At 48.3% G+C, this 16,482-nt stretch overlaps 1 protein-coding gene across 9 annotated transcripts in view; it reads left to right on the top strand.

Annotated features, from left to right (window-relative positions):
* The window catches only part of LOC112224382 (C-Jun-amino-terminal kinase-interacting protein 4-like), a 46,923-nt gene that overhangs the window by 18,625 nt on the left and 11,816 nt on the right, over window positions 1-16,482 (top strand). For 3 of the 9 annotated variants that reach the window (XM_042306102.1, XM_042306098.1, XM_042306099.1), the window contains 15 exons: window positions 555-625; window positions 2,092-2,189; window positions 7,324-7,468; window positions 9,119-9,187; window positions 9,922-10,405; window positions 10,610-10,700; window positions 10,916-11,052; window positions 11,265-11,291; window positions 11,399-11,456; window positions 11,682-11,834; window positions 11,954-12,014; window positions 13,655-13,785; window positions 14,027-14,084; window positions 15,969-16,150; window positions 16,339-16,471. In XM_042306102.1, coding sequence (XP_042162036.1) covers window positions 2,092-2,189; window positions 7,324-7,468; window positions 9,119-9,187; window positions 9,922-10,405; window positions 10,610-10,700; window positions 10,916-11,052; window positions 11,265-11,291; window positions 11,399-11,456; window positions 11,682-11,834; window positions 11,954-12,014; window positions 13,655-13,785; window positions 14,027-14,084; window positions 15,969-16,150; window positions 16,339-16,471 — 1,827 coding nt within the window. In that variant the 5' untranslated portion in view covers window positions 555-625. Of the gene's footprint in view, window positions 1-554; window positions 626-2,091; window positions 2,190-3,202; window positions 3,914-7,323; window positions 7,469-9,118; window positions 9,188-9,921; window positions 10,406-10,609; window positions 10,701-10,915; window positions 11,053-11,264; window positions 11,292-11,398; window positions 11,457-11,681; window positions 11,835-11,953; window positions 12,015-13,654; window positions 13,786-14,026; window positions 14,085-14,750; window positions 14,754-15,968; window positions 16,151-16,338; window positions 16,472-16,482 lie in introns of those variants that run through there. The other 6 variants (XM_042306095.1, XM_042306096.1, XM_042306097.1 and 3 more) reach the window with 6 other exon arrangements.

Raw genomic sequence — 16,482 nt, 5'->3', positions numbered from 1 at the left:
ACACACACCACAACTGCTGCTGCCAGGCTACAGACAGAAGTCTGTGTGAGTCGGAGAACACCTGCATGTTCGTGAGGCTCATCTGTCCAGAGCGGTCATCATCGTTTGTAGGCCAAGCCGTTCAGACGCTGAAGACTAATTTGTGAGAAGACTGATTTTCGGGATGTGTCATGGTCTGACAAACCCAGCTCTAGCTTTGTTACCTTTCACCTCAGATGTGTTGCATAGGCGGATGTGGTGGATTGAGATGCATCCAATTGAAAAAATAGAATAAAAACATCTCTCTTAAACTGACAGATTTCTAAAAATGATGCTAATTAGATTTACGCTGGGGCACGGACATTCGAAGTATAAATTACCTAAGTTACAATAGATTGCCATAGATTTTCTGTTTATTACCCAAATTACTGAAGGTTCCTGTAACTTCCGCAAATTACCGGTTGCTTCGCAACCCTTGGAATGACCCTATAACAGTTGTTTTAGGGTTCTTTTCCCTCATTAACCATGTAGTTCTGTTTGACTGAGATCACACACCGACCTGTTTTCTCTCTCAGTTGGCAGATTGGAGGAACGAGAAGCCGAGCTGAAGAAGGAGTACCATGCCCTCCACCAGAGACACACAGAGGTATGAGGGGGAAGAGAGTGTTTTGTGTTGGGACTGTTCCTTTTGTAGGTCTACTGGGCAAACTATACTGAACACAAATATAAATGCAACATGTAAAGTGTTGGTTTCATGAGCTGAAACAAAAATTCCAGAAATGTTCCATAAGCACAAAAAGCTTATTTTTTTAATCAAATTTTGGGCACAAATTTGTTTACAGCCCTGTTAGTGATCATTTCTCCTTTGCAAAGATAATCCATCTCCCTGACAGGTGTGGCATATCAACAAGCTGATTAAACGGCGTGAACATTACACAGGTGTAACTTGTGCTGGGGACAATAAAAGGCCACTCTAAAGTGTGCGGTGGTGTCACACAACACCACAATTGGCATGCTAACTGCATCAATGTCCACCACAGCTGTTGACAGAGTAATTAACATTCAATTATCATAAGCCGCCTCCAACGTTGTTTTAGAGAATTTGACAGTAGGTCCAACCGCCCTCACAACCGCAGACCACGTGTATCCACGCCAGCCCAGGACCTCCACATCCAGCTTCTGCACCTGTGCCCCTGCCCAGACATGTGAAATCCATAGATTAGGTCCTAATAAATTTATTTCAATTGACTGATTTCCTTAAATGCACTGTAACTCAGTAAAATTGTTTCATGTTGCATTTATATTTTTGTTCAGTAGAAATCATGTAAAACTCAGGGCTTCACGATTGGCGCAGTGGTCTAAGGCACTGCGTCGCAGTTCTTGAGGCGTCACTACAGACCCGGGCAGACTCCTTGTGGCTGACTTCGATCGTTAGTTGAACTGTGTTTCCTCCAATACATTGGTGCAGCTGGCTTCTGGGTTAAGCGGGCGGGTGTTAAGAAGCGCGGTTTGTCTAGTCATGTTTCAGAGGAATCATGACTCGACCTTCGCCTCCCGAGCCCGTTGGGGAATTGCAGCGATGAGACAAGATCTCAATTGGATATCACAAAATTGGAGGTAATTAAAAAAAAAGGCAAGTGAAACTCTAGTATTGGTAAGTGTCTGTCAAACATAATGATGCTGTTGGAGTCATCTCCCGCAGGAGAGCGGGAAGGAGAAAGAGGGAGTTAGAATTGGGTCAGTTTAAGGAGATTGGAGCAATTTTCCCAGTGTTAAGTATGTTGTCCAGTTGCCTCAACTCAGTCTGCCTAAAGTCTGTTCTCTAATCTATTACTAACACATTGGCCCAGACGCCAAAACAAACAAGCCTGCGAAGAGACCATGACGTTTTAAATATGAACAGAAACGTGATTTTAGAAGCTCACACAAACGCATGGGGACAGCTGAATACCCCACAGGACGGGAGGCTGTCTGTTCCAGCTGTACATCCACACAAAACTCCTCTAAGAAACAACAGGCATCATGGCCATGTTCAAATAATCATTTGAATAGGACCACTCCCTGTCCACGCTAACCCCTCCTGGATCTCCCTATGTGGTATGTCCCATGCAGATGATCCACAGCTACATGGAGCACTTGGAACGTGCCAAACACCAGCAGCACGCGGCGGTGCAGGAGGCGCCAACAGACACAAGCACAAGCAGATCACGGTAAGATCATACAACTATTCAAGTCCCATACGGAGATCACTGCGTGGACAGTATCTGAAGTTGTACACGAACACTCTCATATAACAGTGCTTCCTTAATGGTGTATTAATAGTGGCTCATGGCCAGTTCATCCTGGGTACTGTGTAGGTGTCATTGGCTTAGTTGGCTCCTCACCCTGGTTCAGTGTGTTTGTGAGAGAGTACATTGATGTGAAGTGCTTCATCGTTGCAGGCGCCACTCCTGCGCTCTCTGCTCTCCATGGGCACGATTTCCTTTTAGGTCAGAACCTGATAGAAGATGAGAGATGTGAGGTAGGCATGAGGGGCTGGGCAGAAGGGGGGGAGGAGGGGATGGGAGGAGAGGAGGCAAAAGGGATGGAAAAAGAGGGGACGGTGGTAGGAGGGGGATATGTGTGTGGGGGGAGGAGGATATGTGTTGAAGTGGGGGGAGGAGGATGAAGAGGAGATTAGGATAGATATTGAGTGGGATTATGCCATGGAATCAGAGGTTTGGCAGTGGTCAGCTGCAGTAATCCCACAGTGTGATGGAGATGAGTGATTCAGAGCTGTCATGTTTTAGTCAGCTGATCAGATTAGTGAAACAGCAGTAAAAAGAGGTCATGGTCTCCTACTGGGCAAACTTTCCCTCTCTGGACTGTTCAAAATGATGTTAGTTTGACTAGTACATCAGATCAAAGCAGTTTGTGTAGCTTTTTAGATTTAAACAGCATTTGTGTTTGTGTTCACAAGGAACTCATTTGTGATTTCTGTGGTTTTCCTAACAGAAGTGTGGTACATTTATTAGCTTTTGTGTATGTGTATGTGTGTGTGTGTGTGTCAGCAGCCCTCTACAGCCTCTCAGTAGCAGCAGACGCTGTCAGTTCCCACAGGGTTTACCTCCTCCCAGTCTCTCCATGGCTCAGCCAATCAGCATCGAGCTGAGGGGAGGCATATGTTACCAGCTCTGATGCTGCCTCAGCATCCGAGAGGGGGAGGGGAGAGAAAGGGAGGGTGAGAGTGACGGCGACAATTCTAGACTGCTCAGCGACATCAGTGTCGCAGTTTAGGAAAGAAAGAGCATCGTCTGCCAGAAAGAGGATACAATACATCAAGAAAAGTGAGGCGAGGAGTGTCCTCTCTCTCTCTCTCTCTCTCGATGATGTCACAGCAGTGTTGAACTGAAGCCGGCATCACTCTACAGTAGCAGCTGCTGCTCTGTCTCTCTCTGCCTCCGCTGCTGCTGCTCATGGGATTACTGCTGCTGTTGTTTCTGTGGCCGTCGCTCGTTGGCCCGCTGGTCTGAACACACACCACGCCACACACTACTCTCCAGCCCGAGTTCCAGATCTCCTGTACCTGAGCATTCTTCTCTTCAACACACGGCAACAGAGTGTGTATGTGAGGAGTACTTTGTCGACAGAGGGAGAAGGAGTATACTCTAGTTTGCATCGTCATCCAAGGGACAGTTTGTAAAAGCCCCAGAGGCGTGTGTTTTAGCCCCCTGGCGGTCGCCCCCTTCCCCTGGTCCCGGCAGTGAGAGGCGCTGGGCCATGTTCAGGGGGGGGTCATGAGCCCGAGGTGTATGCTGCTGTTTGTCTTTGGCTTCGTTGGGGGGGCCGTTGTTATTAACTCTGCCGTGCTGGTCTCTCTGTCTGTCCTGCTGCTGGTGCACTACTCTGTCTCCACTGGCCTCCCTGCCCTGCCCACCCTGCCACGACCCAGCAGGTAGTGTGTGTGTGTGTGTGAGAATGAAACACAGCCTACTGTAAGTCACCCCCACTCCTGCAGGTAACTCTCTGTGAAAGGTATGGGTGTGTTTGTTTACCTCCTTTCTCTCTTCTCCATGTCCTCGTCTTTTCTCTCTCTTCTCCTACATCTCTAATTTCCTCCTTTCTTCACTCTTTCCAATCTCTGCTTCAATCACTTGTTATTTTATATGGTTGCTTACCCCTCCGATTGACTCCGTCTCCTCCCTCTTCCCCTTGCTTGTTTACTTGCCGTGGGGTAAAGCCCAGTTGCCATGCTTTTAACATATGGTTACCATGCTGTTGCTGTGTTGGAGACAAACAGCCAGGCAGTATGTTTCTGCAGGCTGAAAGTAGGTCAGGAGAAAGCGCCTTCTCAGCCAGTAAATCACAGCAATACTCACATCCATGATAACATGACATTTTACTTGCTTTCATTTATCCTTTATTTATGCAGTTGTTCCTATTGAGGGGAAACATGTCCTATACCGGAGGGACCTGTCAAAGCTTCATGTTATTTTTGGTTATTTTGGATATTTCTTTGAGAGTTGGAAAATTTTGTTTACCATCCAATTTATGTCAAAATGGCAGGCATTGATGGTGAACTTTGTTGCCCTAAGTCTCTCTCTCTCTGTCCCTCTTGTGCAGTCTGTGCTCTCGCTCTCTCTCCCTCGCTCTGTTGCTCTCGCTCGCTTGGTCTGTCTGTCGCTCGCTCGCTCGGTCTTTCGCTCGCTCTCGCTCTCTGTCCCGCGCTCTCACTCTCTGTCCCGCGCTCTCACGCTCTGTCCCGCGCTCTGTCCCGCGCTCTGTCTCGCGCTCTGTCTCGCGCTCTGTCTCGCGCTCTGTCTCGCGCTCTGTCTCGCGCTCTGTCTCGCGCTCTGTCTCGCGCTCTGTCTCGCGCTCTGTCTCGCGCTCTGTCTCGCGCTCTCTGTCTCGCGCTCTCTGTGCCCCGCTCTCTGTGCCCCGCTCTCTGTCCCGCCGCTCTCTGTCCCGCCGCTCTCTGTGCCCCGCTCTCTGTGCCCCGCTCTCTGTCCCGCCGCTCTCTGTCCCGTGCTCTCGCTCTGTGCCGCTCTCTGTCTCACGGTCCCAGTGCCGCTCTCTGTCTCACGGTCCCAAACTCTCGCTCTCTGTCCCGCGCCCTGTCCCGTGCCCTGTCCCGTGCTCTCGCGCTCTGTGCAGCGCTCTGTGCAGCGCTCTCTGTCTCGCGCTCTCTGTCTCGCGCTCTCTGTCTCGCGCTCTCTGTCTCGCGCTCTCTGTCTCGCGCTCTGTCTGCTCTGTCCCCGCTCTCTGTCTCGCCGCTCTCTGTCCCCGCTCTGTCCCGTGCTCTCGCTCTGTGCCGCTCTCTGTCTCACGGTCCCAGTGCCGCTCTCTGTCACGGTCCCCCGCTCTCTGTGCGCCCTGTCCCGTGCCCTGTCCCGTGCTCTCGCGCTCTGTGCAGCGCTCTCTGTCCGCGCTCTCTGTCTCGCGCTCTCTGTCTCGCGCTCCGCTCTCTGTCTCGCGCTCTCTGTGCTCTCTGTCCCGCTCTCTGTCTGCGCTCTCTGTCTCGCGCTCTCTGTCTGCGCTCTCTGTCGCTCTCTGTCTCGCGCTCCGCTCGCTCTCTGTCCCGCCCGCTCTCTGCTCTCTGTCCCGCGCTCTCGCTCGCTCTCTGTGCGCTCCCCGCTCTCTGTGCCCCGCTCTCTGTGCTCCCCGCTCTCTGTGCTCTCCCGCTCTCTGTCCCCGCTCTCTGTCTCGCGCTCTCTGTCCCGCGCTCTCTGTCTCGCGCTCTCTGTCTCGCGCTCTCTCCGCTCTCTGTCTCGCGCTCTCTGTCTCGCGCTCTCTGTCTCGCGCTCTCTGTCTCGCGCTCTCTGTCTCGCGCTCTCGCTCGCTCTCTGTCTCGCGCTCTCGCTCGCTCTCTGTCCCGCGCTCTCGCGCTCTCTGTCCCGCGCTCTCTGTCGCGCTCTCTGCCGCGCTCTCTGTCTCGCGCTCTCTGTCTCGCGCTCTCTGTCTCGCGCTCTCTGTCTCGCGCTCTCGGTCTCGCGCTCTCTGTCTCGCGCTCTCTGTCTCGCGCTCTCTGTCTCGCGCTCTCTGTCTCGCTCTGTCTCGCGCTCTCTGTCTCGCGCTCTCTGTCTCGCGCTCTCTGTCCCGCGCTCTGTCCCGCGCTCTCGCTCGCTCTGTCCCGCGGTCTCGCTCGCTCTGTCTCGCGCTCTCGCTCGCTCTCTGTCTCGCGCTCTCGCTCGCTCTCTGTCCCGCGCTCTCTGTCCCGCGCTCTCTGTCCCTCGCTCTCTGTGCGCTCTCTGTCTCTGTCGCTCTCGCTCTCTGTCGCTCTCTGTCCCGCGCTCTCGCTCTCTGTCCCGCGCTCTCGCTCTCTGTCCCGCGCTCTCGCTCTCTGTCCCGCGCTCTCGCTCTCTGTCCCGCGCTCTCGATCTCTGTCTCTTGCTCTCTGTCTCGCTCGCTGTCTGTCCCCCTCTCGCTCTCTGTCTGTGCCTCAATTTCAATTCAATGCTTTATTGGCATGGGACAAATATGTTAACATTGCCAAAGCAAGTGAAGTAGATAATAAACAAAAGTGAAATAAACAATTGTTATTCTCTCTTTCTCTCAGTTCAATTTAAGGGGCTTTATTGGCATGGGAAACTCTCTCTGATTCTCTCTCTTTAGGAATCGGCCTGTAGTGGTGTGTATTGTCTATGGACTGCTACCATTCCATACAGCCTGCTCTTTTCAACATGGAAGCCTTTGTTTCTGCCTACTGTACCTTTTTGATAGCTCCTCATTGATGTGGGTGGGTTGATATTGTGCTCCACTTCCATTGATGTTCAGAGGCTGATAATGTTTGATGCTTAAAGCAAGGGAATATTTGTTCACTTCAGAGATCTATAGGGTCTATGGAACATGTGACAATGAAAATCCTTGAAAGTGTGTGATGTATTGGGTCATCAGAGAACTGTGGGTGCTGAGAGAGAGCATGGAAGTGTGGAAGCTAGCAGGTGAGTGTGTACGCTGTGCATGAAGGATTTGTTTTGTCATTAGAGGGGAGCTAGAGGAAGGACGCAATGTGTGGAAAAGAAGAACCACCACAGTGGGAATCTAACAGCTCTTCAGTCACTGGCCTGTTATAGAGACGCAGAGGTTACTGAGAGACCGATGTATCAGAGTGATGTCACCCCTCGTACTAAAGCACCCAATAGAAACCGCTGTAGTGCCTCCTTGCAAAGTCTCAACCAGGAGTATTGACTTGCGTTTTTAATCACAACACACTGACCAGCCTCTGTAAGGCTTATAAATCAGCTCAGTGACTCCATTATGAAATCCTTTATTACAGGGCACACCTCACACTCTTACACTATCCAACACTGTCACACCTTTCTCAGTGGATTTCACCTCACCCTCCTCTTATCTCTCTGAATCCAGGAAGGAGCGTCCCATCTCAATGGGGTTATTCCCATTACCAGGATATGATTTGACCAGTGACTCGCAGAGGGAAGCTGTTGAAACACCGTCTGAAGCCTGGAGATGTAAGGACCTGAGCCACCCTCGCTCCAACACCAGCCTCAAGGTATCAATATACTCCTCACCTGCCAGTCACTTTAAACTGATGCAGAAGTTATTCTAACATTCGCTGACTGTTTTGGACATACTTTTCAGGAATTCACTGTGTGAGTACAAAGTGAACTCGGTGGTTTGAATCTGGACCCCACCCCCCCCATGTCTCCTCTTAGCTTTTCCCAGGAATCTGAAGGGTGACATAAGATGTGTAATTTGGCCCAGAGTAGATAGTTAGTGTGGAAACAGACTCTTTCAACCGTTCACTCTGCCAGAGGACGGGAAGGCTTATTGAAAAGGAAGTTTGATACAGTGTGTACCAAAGCACGAGAGGTAAACTTGGATCAGTGTGGCCGGAATGCCTATGAAGGCATCGAGGGAGGACAGGGGGGCTGTGTGTAAGTCTGCGGGCCCATGGAAGTGGTACCATTCGGGGCCAGGAGGAGGGGAACAGAGGAGAGAAGAGAGGAACAGGACAGAGTGTCTGAGCAGACCAAAGGGAGGCTTTCTGCTGGGGCCACACGAGAACCTCACCATGGTTGCCGCGAGCAAGGTTCCGTCATGAATATTAATGAGTGATCGGCTGATTAAGTATTCATTTGTTGTGATATTTTACTCCTCGTGGCCAGATAGAAAGGATTCAGATACCAGGAAGGGGGCTTCATGTCAGAAGTTACAAGACAACATTTGACATAAGATACGAGACCAGTAGATGAAACTCAACTGCCGATGTTTCAGCTCAGCCCTGGCTGCTACTAAATCATCTTTTTACTTAATCCTCCTCTCTATCAAACCTCTTTTCTTTCTCTGTCCCTTATCCCACTAAACCATCCCTTTCTCACTTTCACGGTGGATCTCTTAAGCTGACTTTTAAACACACACACTGCCACACACACAGCCACACACACAGCCACAGTTCAGACTCACAGGGGCCCCTTTGTTACAGCCTCTGACTCGACATTTCCCAAAGATTTATAGTTATCGGTTACAGTCCCCCCTCCCACTTTCTCTCTCTCATTCTCTCTCACCCCTGCCAATTATATCTCCCTCTATCTCAGGTTTGTATACAGACACACACTGTGTCAGCAGAGCTTAGGGTTTTTTGTCATGGAAAAGCGTCAGCTTTATCAGTCTGATGGACAGAAGAGAAGCTAGGCTCTGATAGGCTGACAGGTGATACTATGGCAACGGCAGAGAGGATGACGCCAGCGAGGGGAAAGCGGGGGGAGTCCACCCAAGGGTAGAGGAAAAAGTAGAAGGGAAAAGAGAGGTGGGGAGAGTGAAGGACAGAACATGAGAAACTCTGGTGTAGTGGATGTCAGCCAGTGTTATGCCAATGGTCTTTTCCGAGGTTATTCTTAAAAGCCATATAAAGTATGTAATGCAATCAGTTGAATGGTTGACTGCAGTAGAAAGCCTGGGTAGACAACCTCTGGAGGAGCTGCTCATCAGAACATCTAACCCGTTCAGTCCAACACGTCGGACTCCACCGGCCCTTTCACTTGATCCACTGTCTTTATACTTAATTCATGATTTGCAATAATCTTTTTCAACATAAATCTGCTGCTCCACTCCCTCCCCCTCCCCCTTCCTCCCCCTCCCCCTTTCCAGTTGTGATCACTGCTCTAAAACGGGCCTTCACTGTAATTTTTCTCTAAACCAGTTGGGGGCACCAGACTCCCAGAGCAGAGGGCAGAGGCTTTCGGCCAATCAGCAGGCTGAACAGAACCAGGTCCAAACTACCGCGTTGTTGTTATAGCCTGTAGTTGCTGTGTTGTTGACCATGTAGTCTCCATAAAAGCTTCATCTAGCCTTTGTGCCGCCATTAGAACACAGTCCACTGCCAGCTGTATGCCACCCACACTGCTTACTCACCTGGACGTCAATGGTGTGACTGTGGGGCTGAATCTTAAATGATCCCTATTCCCTATGTAAGTGCATTACTTTCGGCCCTGTGGGGCTCTGACCTAAAGTAGTGCACTATATAGGGAGTAGGGTTCCATTTCAGATGCAACCCAGACTTTCAGGGTTAGTCGGCTTGCTAGGATTATTAATGCATAGAGCGTTCTCTCTACTTCAACCTAATCAACTAGCCTTAGCTGTAGAATTGACTAAAACTGATTTGTTGATTTGTTGTGTGCTCTAACAACTTTGTTGTGAATTGAGGTGGTTTTCACTTTCGCCTTTTTGTTTCAGTGGAAGATGTTTCATTTACTGCGTTTGGGGGGACTTTGTGTTTTTGTTGATTTTGTTTTGTGCACTTTATACCATTGCCTTGTGAATGTTTGAGTATTCAGGGATGATTTTGACTGGGTATTAATGGTTGTGTTGGATTGGCTAACCTTTTTTTCAAACATCCTTATTCCTTTTTGAGGGAAAGAAGTGAAGACTGTAGGAAATATGGCCCTTGTGTCCTTGACCATCTGTCAGGATCTCATTTATATTCCTCTTCTTTCTCTTCTGTAGGATGAGATGTCTAATGCGAACCGTGGAGGCTCCAAGTCCAACATGCCCATGTCTCCTAAAGGGGGCTCCAAGTCGGGGACCTCATTTGGGGCTCCCGCTCAAGGAGGTTCCAAAATGTCCTCACAACAAGGTGGCTCTAAATCAGGCACCCCCATGTCATCTCAAGGAGGGGACTCAAAGTCACTTACCCCATTGTCCACGCAAAACGGTGGCCCTAATTTGGTCATTCCACTGTCTTCTCAAGGGGGCGGGTCTATTTCGGCCAGTCCCATGTCTACTTCCGAGTCTGACGTTGCCATGGTATCGGTGAGCACGCCACTCCAGGAAGAGTTTGAGAAAGTGGGCAAGGGTCTGAACAGGAACCTGGACAGAAGCAACAGGAAGCCAGAGAACATTAGCAGTAAGAACACCACAGTACCAGAGGGTCAGGAGGGTCCAGAAAGACAGAACTTAGAACTGAGAGGAGGGTCAGGACCTCGCACAGGTCAGTACTGCAGCTCCAGGGTATAAGCTGTGATAACATGGGGATTGGCTATGTTGGGGACTTGGATTTGTTGTATTGTAAAACCTACCAAAAATGTGTTTGGCATCACATTGGCCTCACTAATGTATTCACCATGTCAAACATGCCGTATGTCCCACAAGAACAGTAATCTAACATGTTATTCTCTTTCCTCTCCACACGCAGCTGATGATAACAGTGAGTCGTTGGAGGTGCAGGCCATCATAGAGTCCACTCCTGAACTGGACATGGACCTTAGCGGCTACAGAGACGCCAGGTAGGGTCAACTGGAAGTAGTATTTCTATCTCTGCATCTCTATCCTGAACACTCAATCTCCCTTTATGTGTCAAACTGTACAGAAAATCCCATCCAGCTTGGTGCTTTTGAGCCGGATATATAAAACAAATCTATACAAATTGTATTTTATGATGGAATGTATTGTAGCTGTGTTCACTCAGATGACCTTTCTCCCTCCTCACATCCCTCTCCAGTACTCCTACTAAAGGAGCAGGAATAGAAAACATGGCGTTCGACAGGAATACTGAGTCTCTGTTTGCGGAGCTGTCCTCTGCAGGACCCGACATGGAAATAGATATAGCAGACATGGACGAGGGGGCTGACCTGCTGGGTAAGACACTCCCACCCTCCCTCTAGTTCTCCCCTTTTAGCTCCCAAACTCCCAAATGATGTCTAAAATATACAGTGGGATCTCCCTCTTGGTGAGGTTGTAGGTTCAGTGTTCTTTAGGCTGCGTATAGACCTGTTGGAGTCCCCGTAGAGTCATGTGCTGTTAGGTGATCCTCAAGATAATCTGTTTTGTTTTCCACCTCACATTGCCAGCATGGGCCTCAGACCTTAACTTCCTGGGTAAGACTGAAGGAGTGTGTGTATCATGCGGTTTATATCATTCCATTTTAGACAGGAGGAATTTCCATTTCTTCTTTCCCTTTTCATCCCTCCTTTCTCCTCCTAAGGTATGGGCCGTGAAGTGGAGCATCTCATCCACGAGAACACTCAGCTGCTGGAGACCAAGTAAGTTGTGTTTTCAAATCACCTGCATCCATGCTCCCGAAATCAACGAAACATGAATTTATCAAGCGCAACACTGTTCCATGTTGTGCAGTAGACAGCACACTACTGCCACCTGTTGTTCACGGAGGGATTTAGCTTCCATTAGAGAGTTCACCCAGGTCCCAGAGGAAGTATGTGTAGGGCCTAATGATCATGCCGTCCAATCTTTGTCCTCCGTCTCGTCAGAAATGCATTGAACATGGTGAAGAATGACCTGATGGCGCGTGTGGATGAGCTGTCGTGTGAAAAGGAGGTGCTGCAGGGAGAGCTGGAGGCTGTGACTCAGGCCAAGACCAGACTGGAGGAGAAGAGCAAGGAACTGGAGGAGGAACTCAAGAAGTCAGTCTCCACTCTACCCTACCTTTCTCTGTCTGTTTTCTTTCCCTGTTTAGATGAGTATAGCGTCCCCAGGCATCTCCAGTGTGTGTTCATCTCTAGTGTGTGTGTTTCTCTCGTAGGGTTCGGGCTGAGGCGGAGGAGGCCAAAACAAAGACGAAGAGTGAGAACAATGAGGAAGATGTGAGTTCTGTGTGTATGTGTTTGCTGAGATATACAGTTGAAGTTGGAAGTTTACATACACTTAGGTGGGAGCAATAAACTCATTTTTCAACCACTCCACAAATGTCTTGTTAAAACTATAGTTTTGGCAAGTCGGTTAAGACATCTACTTTGTGCATTCCCAACAATTTTTTACAGACAGATTATTTCACTTATAATTCATTGTATCACAATTCCAGTGGGTCAGAAGTTTACATACACTAATTTGACTGTGCCTTTAAACAGCTTGGAAAATTCCAGAAAATGACGTCTTGGCTTACCTTTCAAACTCAGTGCCTCTTTGCTTGACATCATGGGAAAATAAAAAGAAATCAGCCAAGACCTCAGAAAATGTTTTTGTAGACCTCCACAAGTCTGGTTCATCCTTGGGAGCAATTTCCAAATGCCTGAAGGTACCACATTCATCTGTACAAACAATAGTACGCAATTATAAACACCATGGGACCATGCAGCCGTCATACTGCTCAGGAAGGAGACGCGTTCTGTCTCCTAGAGATGAACGTACTTTGGTGCAAAAAGTGCAAATCAATCCCAGAAAAACAGCAAAGGACCCTGTGAAGATGCTGGAGGAAACAGGTACAAAAGTATCTATATCCACAGTAAAAATGAGTCCTATATTGACATAACCTGAAAGGCCGCTCAGCAAGGAAGAAGCCACTGCTCCAAAACCGCCATAAAAAGCCAGACTACGGTTTGCAACTGCACATGGGGACAAAGATCGTACTTTTTGGAGGAATGTCCTCTGGTCTGATGAAACAAAAATAGAACTGTTTGGCCATAATGACCATCGTTATGTTTGGAGGAAAAGGGGGAGGCTTGCAAGCCGAAGAACACCATCCCAACCGTGAAGCACGGGGGTGGAAGCATCATGTTGTGGGGGTGCTTTGCTGCAGGAGGGACTGGTGCACTTCACAAAATAGATGGCATCATGAGGTAGGAAAATGATGTGGATATATTGAAGCAACATCTCAAGACATCAGTCAAAGTTAAAGCTTGGACGCAAATGGGTCTTCCAAATGGACAATGACCCCAAGCATTCTTCCAAAGTTGTGGCATAATGGCTTAAGGACAACAAAGTCAAGGTATTGGAGTGGCCATCACAAACCCCTGACCTCAATCCCATAGAAAATGTGTGGGCAGAACTGAAAAAGTGTGTGTGAGCAAGGAGGCCTACAAACCTGACTCAGTTACACCAGCTCTGTCAGGAGAAATGGGCCACAATTCACACAACTTATTGTGGGAAGCTTGTGGAAGGCTACCCAAAATGTTTGACCCAAGTTAAACAATTTAAAGGCAATGCTATCAAATACTTATTGAGTCTATGCAAACTTCTGACCCACTGGGAATGTGATGAAAGAAATAAAGCTGAAATAATTCATTTTCTCTACTATTATTCTGACATTTCCGATTCTTAAAATAAAGTGGTGATCCTAACTGACCTAAAGCGGGTTATTTCTACTAGGATTAAATGTCAGGAATTGTGAAACTGAGTTTAAATGTATTTGGCTAAGGTGTATGTAAACTTCCGACTTCAACTGTATGTAGGTGTGTGTTTGCTGAGGTGTGTGTGTGTCTGAGGTTGCTGATACCACTTCTTGCAGGCGGATGTTCCCACGGCCCAGAGGAAGAGGTTCACCAGGGTAGAGATGGCCAGAGTCCTGATGGAGAGGAACCAGTACAAGGAGAGACTGATGGAGCTACAGGAAGCTGTACGATGGACAGAGATGATACGGTAGGGAGGAGGAGGGAGAGGAATCATGTGACAAGCTGAGCTAGTCCAAAAGAAAATTATTCATATTGAAGAGTTTTTGTATTCCAACCACACAATGTGCTTACTGGTAAACATGCATCCCTTCTAGTTTGTGTTTTTGTGTTTTCTCTCCTGGGCGATTCTAGCTAGTTGAGTAACAAGATCGTTTTTGTCTCAGCTGAATAGTGATAAGTCATTAAATGTGTTGTAATCTTTCCCTCAGCGCATCGAGAGAGAATCCAGCCACCGCAGACAAGAAGAAATCCAGCATCTGGCAGTTGTAAGCTTCACTCCCTTCCTACCGTCTCTCCCTTCCTACCGTCTCTCCCTTCCTACCGTCTCTCCCTTCCTACCGTCTCTCCTTTCCTACCGTCTCTCCTTTCCTACCGTCTCTCCTTTCCTACCGTCTCTCCTTTCCTACCGTCTCTCCCTTCCTACCGTCTCTCCCTTCCTACCGTCTCTCCCTTCCTACCGTCTCTCCCTTCCTACCGTCTCTCCCTTCCTACCGTCTCTCCTTTTCTACCGTCTCTCCTTTTCTACCGTCTCTCCTTTTCTTCACTCCTTCAATGCAATCCTTCCCCTTTACCACACATCTCTCCTTTTCTTCACTCCTTCAATGCAATCCTTCCCCTTTACCACACATCTCTCCTTTTCTTCACTCCTTCAATGCAATCCTTCCCCTTTACCACACATCTCTCCTTTTCTTCACTCCTTCAATGCAATCCTTCCCCTTTACCACACATCTCTCCTTTTCTTCACTCCTTCAATGCAATCCTTCCACCTTTACCACACATCTCTCCTTTTTTGCGTGCTCTCCTTTTCTCTTTACACTCCACATCTAGGAGCTGTCATAGCACACTTATAGCTAAAACCACTGTAAGATTGTTGATGATCATTTAATCTGATTTTCCCTTTTTTCTTCTTTCTTTTCATGTTTTGATCTCTAGTGTGTAGGTAAACCTTTTGACAGGCTAATGGGTCATTTTTGTATTTGGTTCTTAACAAACACATCAACAAACCAGGGAGTGTCTGCCTGATCAGGGAATGGCTTTCAAAAACATTTCAAAAACGATTCACCTACAAATGGAAGACAGAAGTGTGTGTGTGAGCGTGCGCGCGTATCAGTGTGCTTCAGCGTAGTACACATATTACATATTTGACTGAAATGTCTTGTAAATTGCCATTTCCTGAACTAGGCTCCCCTGTTGTGTTTCAGCAGGAATGGTTATGGTGTGTAATGCAGGGGATATAGCATTAAGCTGTTGGAGAGGGGTTGCGTGTATTTGAATGCATGTTTATTTATGACGAAATCCCTTGTCTCTCCTGTTGCCCTCTGCTCCTGTGGTCCCTCTCTCTGTTGTATCCCGCCTGACGTTGTTGTCCTATCTGTATGCAGGAGGTGTGTTGGGAGTGGTTGGGATGGGTGATGGGCGTGGAGAAAGAGGGTATAACTAGTGGAATGGATAGTTGTATTCTAGAGTCAGATACTGTAGTCAGAATGGCGTATGTGGTTGGACATTTTTCTAAACTGATACACTGAGTTTAGTCTTGAGGCTACTTTCTGCTACATGGAGAGGGTCATACAGTCATCTATACGTTTTTGACCTGATGATCTGTAGCTATTTGATCTTCAACTGAAAAAATCCTGATATTTATGGACCTAGTCTTTTCATCTCACTCTGTTACTAAACAAGCATCGTCTCTAGAGCTGGAATAAGCAGCAATAGTTTGTAACTGTGTGTGTTCTGTGTTGAATTGCTAACTGCCTGGTTTGTATTACAGTACTAACCAATGCATTCCCTGCTCTCCCATCCCCTGTAAAATCACAGAGTGGAGACTCGCTCGCTGCTTTTGGTCGGTGTAGTCTGATCTAACCAATCTGATTGAGAAAGGTCTCTTTGCATCATGGCACTGGAACAATAAACATTGTTCTGACCTTTTTTAAAAAAAGTTTGCCAAGCTCTGTATGGTTCTGATTTTTGCTGTGATTTGGGTACTGAGATGGGTACTTGAAGGTGTGATTTTTGGGGGGGGGCGTAATCAAACCTTAATTTGATTATTTATCCCTTAAACCCTGCTGCTGCTGCTTTGTCTGCCCCTCTATATGTGTATGTGTGTTCTTTCTTTCCACCTTCCTTCTCCCTCCATCCCTCCCTCCGTCCTCCAGTTTCAGTCGGTTGTTCAGTTCGAGTGGAGGAGCGGCTAAGAAGCCTGCGGAGGCTGCGCCAGTGAATGTGAAGTACAACGCCCCCTCCTCCCAGGTCCAGCCCTCTGTGAAGAAGAGGAGCGCAGCTCTGCAACAGCTACCCAGCAACAAGAGCAAGGCTTTCGACTTCCTCAATGAGGAGTGAGTGTTGGAGACGTCTACCTATCTGTCCATTTCACTCATGATCCAACCAGTCTTTCACACATCAAGGATTCAATCATCGTTTGGCCCCACCTCCATGCCACCATCCATTCTTCAATTCATTTACCCATCTACGCTGGACAGTATGTCCAGAATAGATTAGATGTTTTTTTTCTCCCCCAATTCAGGTCTGAGTCAGGCAACGTGGTGTCTCGCAGGGAGCAGAAGAGAGCCCAGTACAGACAGGTGAAAGCCCACGTTCACAAGGAGGACGACGGCAGGGTACAGGCCTACGGGTGGAGCCTGCCCCAGAAATTCAAGGTAGGACAAGT

The sequence above is a fragment of the Oncorhynchus tshawytscha genome, linkage group LG25 (genome assembly GCF_018296145.1).
Source record: "Oncorhynchus tshawytscha isolate Ot180627B linkage group LG25, Otsh_v2.0, whole genome shotgun sequence".
NCBI classification, from domain to species: domain Eukaryota; kingdom Metazoa; phylum Chordata; class Actinopteri; order Salmoniformes; family Salmonidae; genus Oncorhynchus; species Oncorhynchus tshawytscha.
This window is presented reverse-complemented; position numbering and strand designations above follow the sequence as displayed.